The 17,301-nt window shown below is 27.8% G+C and overlaps 4 protein-coding genes and 1 long non-coding RNA gene across 9 annotated transcripts; 4 read left to right on the top strand and 1 right to left on the bottom strand.

The window, feature by feature from the left end:
- Positions 1 to 227: 227 nt before the first annotated feature.
- On the top strand, positions 228 to 2,831 carry LOC124425074 (serine/arginine-rich splicing factor 1B). Its single transcript, XM_046964887.1, has 3 exons — positions 228 to 640; positions 870 to 1,254; positions 1,359 to 2,831. The coding sequence occupies exons 1-3, from the start codon at positions 471 to 473 to the stop codon at positions 1,548 to 1,550; spliced, it is 747 nt and encodes a 248-aa protein (XP_046820843.1). The 5' UTR covers positions 228 to 470; the 3' UTR covers positions 1,551 to 2,831.
- A 2,949-nt stretch (positions 2,832 to 5,780) lies between these two features.
- On the top strand, positions 5,781 to 8,702 carry LOC124425082. Its single transcript, XR_006942421.1, has 2 exons — positions 5,781 to 5,917; positions 8,504 to 8,702. It is a non-coding gene; the product is annotated as an uncharacterized LOC124425082 (long non-coding RNA).
- Positions 6,928 to 10,065, bottom strand: LOC124425078 (nicalin-1). Of its 2 annotated transcripts, none has more exons than XM_046964897.1 (7): positions 9,657 to 10,065; positions 9,169 to 9,356; positions 8,744 to 9,073; positions 8,418 to 8,627; positions 7,933 to 8,337; positions 7,608 to 7,828; positions 6,928 to 7,533 (listed from the first exon to the last, which is right to left on the bottom strand). In XM_046964897.1, the coding sequence occupies exons 1-7, from the start codon at positions 9,829 to 9,831 to the stop codon at positions 7,395 to 7,397; spliced, it is 1,668 nt and encodes a 555-aa protein (XP_046820853.1). In that variant the 5' UTR covers positions 9,832 to 10,065; the 3' UTR covers positions 6,928 to 7,394. The 2 variants fall into 2 exon arrangements, with proteins under 2 accessions (XP_046820853.1, XP_046820854.1); XM_046964898.1 differs by lacking the exon at positions 9,657 to 10,065 and adding an exon at positions 9,492 to 9,504.
- An 11-nt stretch (positions 10,066 to 10,076) lies between these two features.
- LOC124425080 (replication protein A 32 kDa subunit-like) lies at positions 10,077 to 12,309 on the top strand. 2 transcript variants are annotated; one of them, XM_046964900.1, is made up of 2 exons: positions 10,077 to 11,051; positions 11,714 to 12,309. In XM_046964900.1, the coding sequence occupies exons 1-2, from the start codon at positions 10,802 to 10,804 to the stop codon at positions 12,187 to 12,189; spliced, it is 726 nt and encodes a 241-aa protein (XP_046820856.1). In that variant the 5' UTR covers positions 10,077 to 10,801; the 3' UTR covers positions 12,190 to 12,309. The 2 variants fall into 2 exon arrangements, with proteins under 2 accessions (XP_046820856.1, XP_046820857.1); XM_046964901.1 differs by having other exon boundaries at positions 11,927 to 12,309.
- Positions 12,310 to 12,933: 624 nt separating this feature from the next.
- Positions 12,934 to 17,067, top strand: LOC124425077 (N-alpha-acetyltransferase 25, NatB auxiliary subunit). 3 transcript variants are annotated; one of them, XM_046964894.1, is made up of 11 exons: positions 12,934 to 13,057; positions 13,166 to 13,306; positions 13,445 to 13,669; positions 13,789 to 14,042; positions 14,140 to 14,363; positions 14,499 to 14,808; positions 14,895 to 15,199; positions 15,327 to 15,585; positions 15,711 to 15,956; positions 16,044 to 16,616; positions 16,709 to 17,067. In XM_046964894.1, exons 2-11 carry the CDS (start codon positions 13,246 to 13,248, stop codon positions 16,928 to 16,930), a joined length of 2,679 nt encoding a protein of 892 aa, XP_046820850.1. In that variant the 5' UTR covers positions 12,934 to 13,057; positions 13,166 to 13,245; the 3' UTR covers positions 16,931 to 17,067. The 3 variants fall into 3 exon arrangements, with proteins under 3 accessions (XP_046820850.1, XP_046820852.1, XP_046820851.1); XM_046964896.1 differs by having other exon boundaries at positions 12,935 to 13,057; positions 14,502 to 14,808; XM_046964895.1 differs by lacking the exon at positions 12,934 to 13,057 and adding an exon at positions 13,082 to 13,100.
- The last annotated feature ends 234 nt before the right edge of the window (positions 17,068 to 17,301 follow it).

A 17,301-nucleotide genomic window follows, 5' to 3' on the forward strand; every position in this document is an offset into this window, starting at 1 on the left:
CAAAAATAAAGTCTTTGAGCTAGATGTCGTTCTCACTTTGCGCTAGTGATTTTTACCACATCGACTTAAAATCCATCACCAATGAAAGAATATATTTGTGAACTGAAGTATCGTAACCAATCAGATTTTAATAAAATATGTTGATAATTTTACAGTCAGTTAATCAACTCCAATTTGGTGCCACTTAAATTTGAAAAACTTCCGAAATTTACTACTAGATAGTGCTTTGATTATCATGACTTTCAGCTCGAAATCCTGTTTCTCTTTACTTGATCTATAACCAATGATAAAAGCAACTTTTTACTAACCAATATCTTATTCTGTGCTTTTCTCGAAGAATTTTCCATCATCTTCTTCAGCCGGTACCTCCATTTTGTTTATTTCAACAGCGAAGAGTATCGAGATATCGCGGAAATTATATTATTCAGCAACGTTTAGCTTTTTAATAAGATAGTGACCATTAAAAAAACATGTCTCACGGAGGTAGAAATGAGTGTAGAATTTATGTGGGCAATTTGCCACCGGATATAAGAACAAAAGATATTCAAGATCTCTTTTACAAGTTTGGTAAAGTTACATTTGTTGACTTGAAAAATCGCAGAGGTCCACCATTTGCTTTTGTTGAATTTGATGATCCAAGGTAAGATCTACAAATTTATTCGAGTTGATCGATTAATTTCTATTCTCTATTATTTACATATCCAATTTTTTTGATACGTGGATATAATAAATAGTTATTATTTTCTATAATTATATTAAACATTATTTTTTAATATATAATTATCGAAATTTTTTTTCAAATCTTACTACATTAAATTTATAAAATCTTGAACATATTTTTCATTATAAAACTTATGTCTTTTTTGTAGAGATGCAGAAGATGCCGTACATGCCAGAGATGGCTACGATTATGATGGTTACAGATTGAGAGTTGAATTTCCAAGAGGTGGTGGACCTAGTAATAATTTTCGTGGAGGTCGTGGAGCAGGGGATACTGGTAGAGGTGGTCGTGGTGAAATGAGTAATTCTCGTGGACGTGGTCCTCCAGCTAGAAGATCTCAATATAGAGTTCTTGTTACTGGTTTACCACCATCTGGAAGTTGGCAAGATCTCAAGGATCATATGCGAGAAGCCGGTGATGTGTGCTTTGCAGATGTTTATAAGGACGGTACTGGAGTTGTTGAATTTTTACGTTATGAGGATATGAAGTATGCTGTAAAGAAACTGGACGATTCAAGATTTAGGTCTCATGAGGTATATAAATCTTATATATTCATAATATAAATCAATTTCTTTAATACAAAATTGATTTATAGATCCTTATTTATATTGTTTCTTTTTATATTTGAATTCTATAGGGAGAAGTAGCATACATACGTGTAAAGGAAGATCACAACAGTGGTGACAGAGGACGTAGTGAGGATAGAGAAAGGGGTAGAAGCCGTTCGCGTAGCTACAGTCCACGACGTCGTGGTTCTCCAACGTATTCACCGTTACGGCGTAATTACTCGCGCTCAAGATCCCACTCCAAATCTCGATCGTACGACTAGTGTGTACGTATACGTTTCACATGGTAATATAAGTAAATGTTCATTGATATTTGCTTTACCATGTTTTATTATTGCTGATTTAAAATTTGATTATGGAAACTTCAATACGATTAGACTTCTTAAGAATAATGAAGATAGCTTTTCTGACATTGCTAGAATATTTAATATTCTATTTGAAATATGGATTGGGCACATTCCTATTGTACGGAAAACGTAAGCATAAACAAATTGTCAACTTTTCTTTTTTTAATTTGACAACTGTTGATAGTTGAATCAGCAATAATATGATATCTCAAATAATCATAAAATATAAGTTTCAATAGCAAGTTTCATAATAACAGTGAAAAGGAATTGTGCTCACAATCGACTATTAATCAAGAATTATGCAAAGCTATACCAGTTAGGTCACTTGTACATTATAAAATACATTCCTTTATATTTTCAAACTGGTTCTCTTCATAATTACATATAAAGCATGTAACAATTTTAAAGTACCATTAGTAAAGAAATTGGCGATCCACCTTCAATGATCATGCATTGATTAATGATATCTGCAACAGAATGTTTGATGCTTCCAAACAACCAGTGTAATTATTCATACTCAATGATCTGCAGTATATTTCTTAATGACACACTAGTTACTGTGGAATCCGGTAGGCATATTACAGTACCAAATCCAGTGTGTGATTTTTTTATCATTCATATTTATTTATCGACATTCTTAAAAATAAACTTATTACACAGAAATTTGTCTAACCTATTAAGATTTAATATTTTTTTTTTACTTTTAATCTTAGTATGCTTTATACTTGAACTTATGGCAAAATTATAGTTCTATATATGAGATAAGAAAAATAATTTCTAAAATTAAATCACTTAAATGAAACCATTTCTGTAGATTGAAGTAGGTAAATTGAAATATTTTTTGATTTCTCTGTCTGTTTAATAATAACAATGAATAAAAAGTCATTCAGTTGAGATAAATAACTGCAGTATTAGAAGCATAATTTTGATAAAAACATTCTGTACTTCGATTGAAATATGTATCATTTATTCAATTATGTGTTTGCCATATGTGGATCTTAATAAATTATATAAATTGTGTGTCTTTTGATTAGCTTATGTATTAGTTTCATAGATTTTATGGCTTTTCTATAATTATGCCATTAGTTTAAATTTTTTTTCAACTTTTCAGTACTAATATTTTATATTAAATTTCACTGAAGGTACTGAGATATCTCGGTTGTAAATTATTGCATACAAAACTGTTGCATGCCATAATTACTGTTTATTTAATGTATCCCATAATCTGTTTTCATCCACTATAGAACCAAATAATGTTACCATAAAAGTTTGTGAGAGTGTTTTCTTTCAGCAAATTTGATATATGCATACATATACATAATCTATATACACATTAGAAATTTTTTTCTAACTGCCTAATTGCCACATATATAAATCTATATTTGCTTTACAACCATGTATCTTTTTTTTTTTTTAAGAAAGATACTGATAAATTTTGCATGATATGGATTTTTTAAATATAAAATACATTTGTGATGAATATAATATTCTTCAACTTATTTCTAGTTCGTTAAAAAAAAAAAATAATATTCACGATATATAGAAATAATTAAAAAATTGCAATTAATTGATATTATTTATATTATACTCAATATGTAAATATTGAAGTAGTTTTACACATTGCTTTTTCAAATATTTAAAATCTCCTTGTTTATTATTATAATCCACCTAAATTTGATATATAACACTAATATAATTATGGGTAGGCAAATATGTTAAAACTGTAGAGATTATATTTTCACTGTTTATTCCTATTTAAATTATCATAAAATCTAGATACTTTTATATTTGATGTAGTATAATTACAATTCTTAATTGTATATAAATATTCTAATGAGTAAATGAAATGTACAAACTGGACAGTGGTGCATGTATGCCTACGGATATCTAATTTTAAAAATACAAAATTTCTGTTAAGATCTGGCATAAAAGAGTATCTTATAAATGTCTATGAATATGATGAATTAAGTGATTGTTGATGGTAGATAATGGTAAATTTATTTTACCATATTAGGATTGCGACTTGTAAAACTTAAAGTAAAAATTTTCTTAAGTTTTGTTACAAAGATTTCAATTGTCCTGACATACGCACATATAATATCCAGCTAAAGCATTTTATCCACCTGCATTTCTATGTTCTTACTGGTGAGAGAGAAAGTGATCTTTGGCTAAGAATATGATATTGTAATATCTGTAAATCGTAGCAACATCCTTAATGTTCTGTTTAGCCATCTTTACTTTCTCTCATTTTTTATTGTTGATTTTTTTTCATATATGCTATTGTAGATGTGCATATATGTATGCAGTAGCGTATTTAATTTTCAAAATTAACATAAATCTAAAACAAATCCACATTATCCTAAGAAATACATTCATATTGGATAAATTATCTAATTGCTCAATTTTTTATGAATATCTGTGCTTATATACTTTTTTAACACTGTTTAAAATGTTCTTTCAATGACGCGCGTAATGTTTAGAATTACACATTTTTTAAAATTGCCTTTTGTCCAATATGTTTAACATACAAGTGGAAAATAATTGATTCTTTTCTTTAATATCAAAATATATTGCAAATTAATCCTGTGATCTTACTTTTTTTTAGACTTGTAAAATACATTTAAATTTCTGTTTTATGTACATTTCTTGTCATCAGTTGAAATTTAACTTTGTTACATAGATATTATATAGATGTTTTCATTAAATGAACTACTTTAGATCACAAGGATTATGTTTGCATTTATAATATTTATGTTTATCTTTAACTATTCTTGTCTAAGAGACTAATGTATTTTTTCTTCTTTTGTATATTGGATTGGATTGTAACACAATGAATGAAAAACTCAAATCGACACGATCTTACTTCTTGGATGGATATAATACACGTTCGTGCTTGACGGTGGGATAAAATGGAATGCGTTTTGGATGGATTTTGTGTGGAGCATAAGTTATAAAAGGATTAAATGAGAATCAAAGTAATGAGACATTAAGGATACTTTCAAGAGGAATTTGAGGATCAGGAAAGGAATGAATTAAGGGTGCAGTGCATTTCATTCGAGGATTCACATTTAGCTGGATTTTCATCAGGAAACGTTGGCAAATCCATTACAAGGAGTCAAATCGATCGTCCATATTTTTTTTGTTTCGAATTATATTTAAATTGTTTGCTTGTGCCTAAAAGTGCTGTTATGTCGGTGAATGAAAAGGAAAAAATAATGTGAACTTTCAGCAGTTTCAACATTCATGTGCTTACAAGTTTTCTTAGATTGAGTGTTATGTTATTCATCAAGTTCTTGCTGGCAATACTGCTTTTTTAAATTTATTCATTATTTTGTGAACGGTCAAACTGGTAATGGAATGTCAACTTATCTTTTTTGCTTTAAACAAATTTATTAACAGGATATAATCATAACGTCATATCAAAGTATTTTTCGATCGAGATGTTAGCTGTCGGAATAATGAAGTAGTTTTCTTTTTTCTTCGTGATAATAAATCACGTATTTTGCCAGATATTCTTAAGTATTCAAAGAAATGAAAAATATTACTTGGATCGAAAAACTTTAAGTATAGGTGTATGTAGGATGTTTTGTACATATATAACAGTATAGGTATATTTGATTGGGACAGTCTTTCCGCGTTTACACAAGAAACATTTACGAGAAATAGTTGCTCTGATAAATTACTGCGTATGATGTTAATTTCGTTTTACTTATTTCTATCAGCAATTTTTTCTATTCTCATGATTTATATCAGCATCTCTTATTAATTGAAACTAAGTGAAACTTTTTTTATCTGTGCAACATATTTAATTCCAACATAATAAGCATCTTCGAAACTTAGTGTATGAAGAGGATTTGAAAAGACAATTTTTCTTCTTGACATGGACTGCATCCATAGATTTAGAGAAACTCAATAACCTGAAATTATATTTTACAACAAACATGGCTCAAGGACAGGACTTGGCATTAGGATTACTGGCAGGATAAATTAGTATACGTGGAGGATTTTTGGAATTGGATAATTTAAGTGAAAATATTGGACGGATTTTATTGAGAGAGGATGACTTGGATTTATTATATGAACACTGTCAGTATGAAGGATGGATTTGGATATCAAATGTTATCAATTGAAAGTGTCTCAGTATAGTGGTCTTCGCATCTCATAGGGTTCATGGAAATCTCCTAGATCACATATGATGGGATTTGGATCTGCATTTAGTGGAATCTGTGCAAGATTATCAGATTTCGTTGACATATGAGGATAACAAAAGTGATTTCTGTAAGGTATTTAAAGTAATTTCTATTTGAGATATCACTCGGATTCATTAGCGCGCATGCTCTTCTACAATATTCATTATAATTTTTTTCTTTGATTTGGAAAGTTCATATTGCTCGAAATAGAATTAACTTAGTATCATAGATTATTTGCTTTAAATCGGTATATTTGTAATTTTATTATTTTAATAATTATTTCTGTTCATATGCAATATTATTATCTGTTTTTACATAAGCACTAATTTTAATCATTATTTTAATGCTTTAATAAAAAATGTGCTTGTTAACATTTACTTTATATATGCATAACATTTACTTTACATTGCAAAAATCATGGAACTGACGATTGAAAATTATTGTGTATAAGAGTACATCTCATGAATATACAAATAGTATCGCAGTGATATTTCAGTTAAATTAATTTTATCATTATGTAGCAATCTTCTATTATAGTAAAAGGTTTAAAAATAATCCAATCATTGATAGATATCCATAAATTTGATGCAAACATACAGCTATCATATATTTGAAGCAGAATTAATATGCATGTATCTTTAGTAATTTGCAAGTTTTAAAAGTTTTACAAGTTTTAAATTGCAATTATTATACAAATAAACTCTTAGTAAAAGTTTCAGATAGTAAGGTAATCTGATAGCAGGTCTTTTTTTAAAGCTAATATTCTGAATGTTTCCTCTTGTGTCTTTAATTGAAACAATAGATCAATAATAAATTTACTCTTCTTATTTATACTTTCATATAATATAAAGTAGCTATCAATTACATATTGCACTATTTGTTTTAATGATTTTCCATCTATTAATAAAGTCTAATGAACATTCCATAAACTTTAATGATCCATATTCCTTTTTATGTATATGCAAAACAATATTAAAACAGCATCGTGAACGTTGACTTTCCAAATTCAATTGGGACTGCTGAGGAAACTGTTTGGTATTATACTGCATATAAATTGTGGAGATACATATTTAAACAAAAATTATTAACAAGGAACACGACGATCACGATAATCTCCTTTCTTTTTATTCCATTGTTATAATATTCCTCTAATTTTGAGGAATAGTATTCTAGGATATATAATTGAGTTAATTATATTCTTTTTATATGCTCTCATTGTAGCAGACTTCATAATTTATTTCATTTAATTTTAATAAGTAACACACACGTATATACAACACAAAATCTCTGCCCTTTTTCCTTTTTTCTCCAAGTTTATGTAAGTATCTGAATTGCCAAAAGAAAATTAAGTAAACCAAAATTATGAATCTCATAAATGCACAGTATCATACAGATGATAAAATTGTATATCTCTTCTATGCGTTCCATCTTAATTTTATTCAATAATTTTTCAAGCTATTTTATCAAAAGTACATGTATCTCATTTTTGGAGAACATTGCTAACGATGAACTTTTTCTATAAATAAATGTTTGTGACTATTGCTTTGGCATTCTAGAATCATGATCAAGCTTAAGATGACTTGCCTTTTGTAGAAAGTCTAATTGCTAGGAAATAAGCACGTGGAAAGTTGTGTACAATCACATATAACAATCCTAGATACATGACAATGGCAACAGTAAGGAAAAGATCAAAAACAGCTGGTTTTACACTGAAATGAAGTGAATAATTTAAATAAAACTAATGATCACTTTTTATATGTATATATACAATATGAATTTTTACCTGTATACATTTAGCACTGCTTTAGTAACATCATAAAATATAAACTCTGGGTCCTGTTTATCAGGACCATGAAGTGTGATTTTAACATCTCCAAGATATCGTGACATAGATTCTTTCAACGTAGCAATCAATATATTATTTTTATCAACTAATAATGGAGCAGCTCTTGGTTGAGATGCCAAGTACGTAAACCATAAAGATAATGATTCTTTAGATACCTCCTGTATAGAAAGAATATTAATTCTTATATATACATAATTTATAAATATTTACTTTTATCAATGAATAAATATATTTTATTTAGTTAAATAGAAGAAGAGCATACCAAAGATTCCGCAAATATATGGTTAGAGCTTAGATTGTAAATATGCCTTGCTAATGCCTCTGCAATCACCTGAGTGTGTTTATACAATCTATCGATTTGTCCTTCTTTCATTATATCCAAAATTGTATTTCTGGCAGGATCTTCATGGCTTTTCAATGTGGATAATGTTGCTGCTGGCAATCTTCTAATGCTAAATCTTTCGTGTTCCCAAGCTAATGTTTCTTCTGCAAGATTTATTTTTTTATGTACGCCTTCAACACGTACTGTATTCAAAGAATCTGCTACTGATTTCAATTCTTTATAAAACATTCCTCCAGAGGAATTTTCTTTTGGTGGTTTCGAGACATGCACATAGAGATTATTTGTTGCAGAAACTGTGTCAAGACATATAACATAGGCTGCATCCTGAAATGAATTGCATTCTAGTTGTGTATATTGTAAAAAATAATATAAATCGTCTATATGTCGACGTAAAAAAATATTACTTGAATAACAGATCCTTCAAGTCCATCCAATTGATCTTCCAACCACTTTTTACTACCTTGATAATTTAATTTTCCTGCTCCAGTAGCAATGAAAACAAGATTGTAGTGAGGTCTCGATCGTCCAGCGGAGAACAACGCAGAGAACAATCTAGCCAATTCTAATAACATCGCCACTCCAGATGCATTACTGTCTGCTCCAAAAGATAATTCCTATATATGAGTACAAAATGTAAATCTTATATAGCTATTTTATAATAATAAAAAAAATGATTTTAGATGATTTTAGAATAGCATAAATAAAATTGTATAAAACCAATTTCACTCACAGGTGCTACGCTCGCACTATCATAATGTGTAACTATAGCTATAGTAGGTAACTTTTCTTCTGCTCCAGTTCCTGTTAATTTTCCATGTAATATAGCCACTTTTGCATCATTTCTAACCATAGGTTGACCAGATGCAACAACTACTTGATAACCACTAGCAGAAATTGAATTAAATATAGCTTCTGCTGCAGAATGAGATTTTTCATCTGTCATAGATCCATCTGTAATATCATCTAAAATTCTTTGAAGATCTGGATGCCAAGTTGCAAAATAAACAGCAATTGGGGTTTCTGTGTCAGACAGCATAGCTTTTTCTAAATTCATAATATGCTAGAAACAAAAAGCTGCTTTGTTAAAGATATTCATATAAAAAGGAATTGTTATATACTTAATTAAAAATAATGTGATAAGAAATAGATAATAACTTCTTTCTCATCCAATGTTAACTCATTTAATTTCTCAGGTAAAATGATCACTAAAGCTCCAGCTTTGATCTTAATAGATTGAAACATACTGGGTGTAAGATCTAACGCTTTAGTAATAACACAATGTCTAGAAGTACTCCATCCAGTAAGCGATCTTGCTTCCAATGAAATGGAAGCACTTCTGCAGCCTATATAGAAATTATTAAGATTATTTTCATTATAGAAATATGAACTTCTTTCAGGATGGTGTTTAAGCTAAATTAGCTAATTTTTTACTGATAAATAAAAACTATCAATGATAAATAACGATATCAGTTACTTACAAAAAAATAACATAAGAACCTAAGACAAAAAGAATATAACAGTAATAATATAAAATACAGATATCTCTATTTTTATAATCATAATACATAATAGAAAAAGATATTTTATGTGAAGGTTAAAGATGTAATAATATGATATTTAAATATGTTACCAATAATTATTACCATGCGGTATTCCGTGTAAATCATGTTGATGCATACGATAGACTGGAAATTCATGTGATGCTGTTACAGGATTAACTGGAGAGATAATAATAAAAATTGGCAAGACTATTAATAAATAATATGGTAAATAGCCCCGACATAATTCAGCAAAACTATCACATTCTTCTAACCACATGGCGACACAGATTTTTTCCTTTTGAAACTTTACTATATATCTTATTTTTTTCACTTAGTTTCATTTATCTATCTTTGGTAGATGAACTCCATATAAAATCGGTAAAGATATGATCGCACACTTCTAGAAACAATCTTCTTTTATTTAATTAAATTTCAAAGTAAAATCCAGAGTAGCCAACAGATTACCGTACATATACTAGATAAATCCAAGAATTGTCGCTAGTGTCGTTGACTGTGAATACATGAAAATATATCCATTAGTAATGATTTTTGCGATATATAAATATTCGAATAATATATTTCTTAAAATTATTATCTGAAAAGAATTTATTATATGCTTTTATATGACGGTGGTGGTCGATGCAGATCGATGCTTGTCGATCGATAATTACTAAATAAAATAAAAATTAAATGCAGCCAATTAATACTTGTAATGGAATATATACAATGTAAAAAATTATATATATTACATCGAAAGTAATATCGATTGTCCAGGTCTCACCACGTGGAGGCTACTGCATGCAGAGACCCTCTTATTTATAACAAAATATTAAATATTCAAAAAGAAAACAAATTTAAAAGTATTAATTATTTTTTTGGCATTAAAATGTTACCACATCGTAGTAACCTTTTGATGAAATAACCTTTTATTGAAATTTTAATTTTGTTTAGAAGTTAAATACTCTAAAGTTTATTATTAAAGTTAATTATATATAAAGTTATTTATTTGAGATGTATTATTAAAATCATTTAATGTTTCGAAACAATTTCGTGATGTCATATCGAAGAATTTCTAGTTCTTTCATTTTTTACGTTATTTATTTTTCATAAGTTACTATGTGCTTCAATTTCAAAACAGTAATTCACTATTAAAAACGCGGGCAGATGAACGGAAGCATTATCAATTTCTTTTCATTTGTTTGTATGTTTTTTTGCGAATTAATTGTAATTGATTGTAATTCATAAAAATGTCACAAGTTCGTAGTTTTTTAAATGAAAGTATATCTCATATCGATGAAACTAAAAAAAAAACAAATCGTTCAAAAAAAATAAATAATATCGTGCCTCTTATGATATGTCATATAATTAATTTGAAAGATCAGTCAGACGAATTATCATTGTGGGGTTTACCTGTATCTATCATCACAATTGTGGGTATAGTACGTCATGCTGAACGAGATTCGACAAAAGTTATTTATGATATTGAAGATGAAACAGGTAAGTAAATCATATTTAGGTACATGAATTGATAATTTGAATATATGTTTATACACAGGGTGTCCTAGAATAAGAGGAAATTAGTTTAGCAGTGACCAACATATTTAAACAATAAAAAAAAATTCATATAAACATATGTTCTATTTAATTTTCTTCTTGAATTATAGCAAATATGATTTTTTACAAACTTTATCTGTTTATTTTCATAAGAGATGTTCAAAATGATCTGAATAGAAGCTTGCAGATATCTTATTCTCTTTGTTTATCCAGACATTGTTTGGATGTAGAGGATATTGTTAAATTCTTTCACATAAAATTTCAACAATGTTAGTTAGAAGGAATTGATTGACACTATATCCATCTAATGAAAGAATCATTGCTATAACATAAATATAACATTTGAAACATTTAATTCGAAAACAAAGGCAAATAAAAAATATGTTTATACGAACTTTTTTTATTGTTTTGATTTACTGAAGACATACCACAAATATTTCTTATTTATTATTTGACATCTTTTATATAATATATTATATATGTAAACATATATGTAACATATGTAAACATATATAATATATGTTTATATATGTGTATATATAATGTATATATATATATATATATATATATATATATATATATATATATATCTTTTTATAATATAGGCACCGTGACAGCATTAAGCTGGGTAGATTCTAATAGACAATTAGTCAATCCATTTTTATTAAAAGTCAATGTTTATGTTCGTGTATATGGCACAATTCGTTATTATAATGGTAAACAGCATATTTTGGTTATCAGTATTGTACCTATAGAAGATTTAAATGAATTAACTAATCACATACTTGAAGTCACATATATTACATTAAAAACTCAAGAAATGGCAGGAATAGATACAAAAGTATCAAAAGCTGAAAGAAATGTTGAAAGTAATACATGCAATAATATGGATCCAAACCAGTCTGCAATTTTTAACATTATTCTGGCTGGATGTGATACCGACTGTGGCATTGGAAGAGCAATAATTAAAGAATGTGCACCACATCATTTAAAATCACAAGTAGATACAATATTAGAATTTCTTATTAATGAAGGACATATCTATACTACACTTACAAATGATCACTTTAAAACTACATAAGTTTTACATGTATTTATATTGTATTATTTATAATTCTATTATATTACATAATTTCTTGTTTATGCAATTTACATAATTTTTATATAAAGTGTTACCATTTTCATATTTTTCAACGTTAATATTTTCTCTCATATATATATATATATATATATATATATATATATATATATATATATATATATATATATATATATATGTATGTATATATGTAAATATACACAAATATATAAAAAGTTCTATATATTTAATTTTCTTTCTGCAAATTATTAATATCAATAATATGATAAGAGTATGTATTAATTAATAATTATAAATTTTTTAAAAATAAATTTATATATAAACATACTATTTGTTAATAAAATCAATTTCTCATTTGCTCTCTTTCTCTCTCTTTCTCTCTCTCTCTCTCTCTCTCTCTCTCTCTCTCTCTTTACCTCTATCTCTATCTCTCTCTCTCTCTCTCTAAATATATGACACTATAATTTAAACAGAATATACGCCATTTTGAACAATAATACCAATCTTTTTCAATTTAATTTTGTATTACTAAAAGCTATAATATTTTTTTCTTACAGTTAATAATAAAAGAAAACTTAATATTATATATGCAAAAGACATTTTGCTATTTTAGTTTTTGTATTTATATTTTATTTATTAAATTAATCAAAAATATTTATATATGCTATATCGAACCAATGGAAAAGTCTGATTTAACTGTTCTTTCTGCGATTGGATGTATTTCTTGCATATTATCACATATTACGGTATTAATTTTCTTATTGGTTTGAGAACAGTGTCACAGAATTGGACTAATCTAAAGTTATTTTTTAATCCAAAATGAGTATTCATAAAATTTGAAAAATGGAAAGTCAGTACTAGAATTATTAACTAAATATATGTATATGAAATATGTAACGTACAATTTTTTATACAAAATATATAGATTCGTTTAGATTTATTTCGATATATCTTTTAGTAGGTCGATGTCGCCCTTAACTTTCAGTTAGACGGAGGAATTCATCGGTTTGTTGATTTAAAATTTCCGTAAAAAGTATCATGGCCTCTAAGACCCATCTGGATAGCACGGTTAATGAACGTCGCTTGCGACCTATTTATGGTAAATATATTTACATTATATAAATTTACAGTGTATGTCAAATATTAATATATATTAAAAAATAAAAATTTTCTATTCTGACCGGCAGAGAGGTTATGTAATAACCGACAAAATGATACATGTCTCTTTATATTTTAGATTCTTTAGACAATGGAAATAATAAACAAGCACTTCAGGAGGCGGATAAAGTACTTAGAAAACAGCCAGGTAATCAATGTGCTAGAGTTCTCAAAGCATTGGCCTTACTTCGCCTTGGTAAAGAAAATGAATGTCATGCTATAATGGATAAAGTTCGTTCTGAAATACCATGCGAAGATTCAACGTTACAAGCAATGAGTATTTGTTATAGAGAAATAAATCAACGTAAGTTTATGCTTATTATAGAATAGTAAACATTTCTTTATTTACTTATATTACTTACTTAGATTAAAAGATTGACAGTACAATCTTTATCTTTGTTTTTATAATATTAATATTTACAGCTAATAAAGTTAGTGAAGTATATGAGGCTGCAGCAAAGGCAGATCCAAATAATGAAGAACTTCTTACACATCTTTTTATGTCTTATGTTCGCTTGGGTGATTATAAAAAACAACAACAAACAGCATTTGCATTGTACAAATTAAAACCGAAAAATCCTTATTATTTTTGGGCTGTTATGAGTATAGTTATGCAAGCCGTACGTGCAGATAAGAAGTTAGCTAACGAAGTCATATTGCCTTTAGCAGAAAGAATGGTTTGTGAACTTAAAATACTTTAATATTTCTAATGATAGCTTTTATTGATTATTATTATCAGATTAAAATTCTTGAAATGTTGTGTTATATAAATAGGTATTAAAGTTCGTTAAACAAGGAAAAATAGAAGCTGAACAAGAAGTACAACTTTATTTAATGATATTAGAACTTCAGGGTAAGAGTGAAAAAATGTTGGAAGTTTTGTCTGGACCTTTGGCTTCTCATCTATCATCTGTTCCACAACGGAAAGCAGCACTATTGATGAAATTGGAACAATTCTCTGAAGCTGCAGATACATACAAACTTCTTATTAAGGGAAAGTAAGTAATATTTTCTTTTCTTTTTGTCAATTCTGAATTTGTGATTACTTACAATAAAGTATCAATGAATTTATGTACAATAAGATAAATTATAATATAGTTTTAAAAATTATATAAATGCAACTATTTCTTAAGTAGTGTTGACAACTGGGAATACTATCAAGATTATCTTTCTGCGGCATTGAAATTTCAAGAACCATCAGAATGCTTAAATTTTCTTAATGAAATCATATCCACGTCAGAACGGAAAGTGAGAGGACCATATCTTGCAAGATTTGAATTGTTAAAACGCATTGGAGAAAGTGATAATAATAATTTAATGGATTGTGTTGATTTCATGTGCCAATATTTTGAAAAATTCGGTGAAAAAAGTTGCATAGCTGGAGATTTACGATTATATTTACATTTATTAACACCTGCTGGCAAAGAACAATTACTTAATAAGGCAAATTCATTATCAATTTTTTAATTACTTCATTACTATTTGATGAGTAAATGTATTCTACACAATGAATAAATTTCATTTTGTAGATAACTGAAAATGTTGGAGTTTCACCAGATGGTTATCCAAGTACTGTAGAACAAATGCAACGACATATACATTTAGAACAATTACGGCGTATGTGTGGTTATCACCATTCTCCTTTAGCAGATATAAATGAAAGAAAATATTTAATAAGGAGATTATGTGACCTTTATGAGAAAGGAAATGAATTATGTCCAATGACAGATAGATTACCAACTGACTTTTGTCCTACAGATTCTTATGTACTTTTGGCCACATATTTATTGCATCAATTATGGTGTGAAACTAATGAAGCTTCTTTTCTTTATGGGTAATGCAATTATTGCTATTAGCAATAATTTATTTCAATATCAATTTGTATATATACTAATTATACACAAATGGAACTTGTATATATTAGAAGATATATATAATTTTAACTATAATGGATTTTGTAGGGCAATGAGCTTACTCGAACGTGGCCTTTTTTCAAGTCCTGCAAATTTTCATATAAAAATATTACTGGTACGCACATACCTAGAAGCTGGTTTAGTTGGTTCTGCTGATAATGCTTTTACATTACTCGATATAAAGCATATTCAGTTGGATTCACTGGGCTATCTACATGTACCTCTTCTTGCACCACTTGGGCATTTATCATTGGCTTCAACAACACTTGATCATTCTACAAAGTTCTTTATTGCTAATTATAAGGATGTATGTATTATAAAAAATAGTAGAGTTATTATCTTCATTTTTCACTCAACGGTATTCAAATATAAAAAAACTTATTTTAAGAATTTCAATAAAAAGACTACTCATACTTCTTGTTTTTATTGTAGAGTGCAGATTATTTAACATTCGCTTACAAATATGGAAGTTTTACAAAAATTCAAGAATTTATGGAATTGAGAGAACATCTGGAAAATTCTTTACATTTTGCTGTGACAACTATTGACAAAATGTTATTAGATTTGAGTTGTTGTGATAATTTTAAGTCTCTCTTTTCTGCTTTGACTAGTATGCATATTCAACCACATGAAGATAGAATCAGGTGGGATCAATTACGTGATAATCGTGATTTGGAGGTATATATCATGATTATTTATATTATGTACAGTATTAAAAATTTTTGCATTTCGTTTTCATAAAGTTTTTTGTGTATATGAAAATAGGTTGTACGTGAATGGGAACCTTTATCTGAAAATGGCGAAGATCCAAGAAAACGAGAAGAAACTTGTGTATGCATGTTAAGACTACTTGCAGCACGAAATTTAATTTTACGAATTCTAGCAGCAACAGCAGAGCCAAATCCTTCACTTCTTTTTTGTCTCTCAACAGATTTGCAACAATTAGATAATGATCTTATTCCTGAAATCCTTCAAAAGTTCAATATAGACGAGAAAAGAGATAAACCATATGGTGTATTAGTTCCTTTAGATGCAGTAGAAAGGTTACGCGAAGCTCATTATTCTGAACAATTGAAAACTATAGCGCGATTTGCAGAATTTTTAGGTCAATCTTTTTCTCTTTATAATGATTGTATAGAAATGCTCAAAAATAGTTTATGTTTACAACCACTATGTCTTCCTGAACACAACAATCCTATATCTTACAAAAACATTTTATTAAGAGTCTCTACGTGTAGTGAAACACTTGCAATAATTAGTGCAATGTGTATTTCATATATATCACGATTTCAACCTATAACATCGAATAGAAAGAATAAGAAAAATGAAAGTCATGAGGTAAGATGAAATGTATAAATATTGTATGATATATTAGCAATTTATCAAAATGATATATATTATTATTCATTAACTTATTAATCTTATTATAGAGTTGGCGAGAAATTGCTGTTTTTCTCACAGAAAAAGTGCGACATTTAGATGCAGCTTTAAAACAATTAGAGATGTATCCATTTCAAACAGGATTAGATGGTGAAGATAAAATATGTGCCATGATTATAAAGCAAGGACAAGCCAGTCTCGTACAAAGTTGCAAATCATTAAAATCACGTTCTCAATTGACATTAAAACTTTTGAGCAGCTTGAAAAGCTGAAATTACACAAAAACTTTGTACAAAGAATATTCTATCCATCCGTCAATCTACTGATCTTAAACATGATTTATTAAGCATGTAAATATTTCTTAACTTTAAGCAATTTTAATAAAGAACTGAGTTGTTTAAATTGTTTAGATAATTGTTTTTCTATCTATATAAATTTTTTTTTCTCATAGAAGATTTTCAGCAGGAGATATAAATATAAATTGATTGGTTATTTGCATTTCCATAATAGGTAAGATTTGTATTAAACTAAAAGATAAAGTTTATTATTGAAAGGTAAATGTATTAAATATTTCATTTGAACAAAATTAACAGTTTTATTTATAATTATTTTATCGATGGAGTTTGTCCATTAGGGAACGTTA

This window comes from Vespa crabro, chromosome 6 (genome assembly GCF_910589235.1).
Source record: "Vespa crabro chromosome 6, iyVesCrab1.2, whole genome shotgun sequence".
Classification (NCBI taxonomy): Eukaryota; Metazoa; Arthropoda; class Insecta; order Hymenoptera; family Vespidae; genus Vespa; species Vespa crabro.

Coding starts and splice junctions, on each gene's coding strand:
- LOC124425080 (XM_046964900.1), top strand. CDS start 10,802: ATGTCACAAGTTCGTAGTTTTTTAAATGAAAGTATATCTCATATCGAT. Junction 11,052..11,713: donor TGATATTGAAGATGAAACAG/GTAAGTAAATCA, acceptor TTTATAATATAG/GCACCGTGACAGCATTAAGC.
- LOC124425074 (XM_046964887.1), top strand. CDS start 471: ATGTCTCACGGAGGTAGAAATGAGTGTAGAATTTATGTGGGCAATTTG. Junction 641..869: donor GTTGAATTTGATGATCCAAG/GTAAGATCTACA, acceptor TCTTTTTTGTAG/AGATGCAGAAGATGCCGTAC. Junction 1,255..1,358: donor CAAGATTTAGGTCTCATGAG/GTATATAAATCT, acceptor TGAATTCTATAG/GGAGAAGTAGCATACATACG.
- LOC124425077 (XM_046964894.1), top strand. CDS start 13,246: ATGGCCTCTAAGACCCATCTGGATAGCACGGTTAATGAACGTCGCTTG. Junction 13,670..13,788: donor TTATAGAGAAATAAATCAAC/GTAAGTTTATGC, acceptor TAATATTTACAG/CTAATAAAGTTAGTGAAGTA. Junction 16,617..16,708: donor AGAAAAATGAAAGTCATGAG/GTAAGATGAAAT, acceptor ATCTTATTATAG/AGTTGGCGAGAAATTGCTGT.
- LOC124425078 (XM_046964897.1), bottom strand. CDS start 9,831: ATGTGGTTAGAAGAATGTGATAGTTTTGCTGAATTATGTCGGGGCTAT. Junction 8,628..8,743: donor ATAGTGCGAGCGTAGCACCT/GTGAGTGAAATT, acceptor ACTCATATATAG/GAATTATCTTTTGGAGCAGA. Junction 7,534..7,607: donor GCAGTGCTAAATGTATACAG/GTAAAAATTCAT, acceptor ACTTCATTTCAG/TGTAAAACCAGCTGTTTTTG.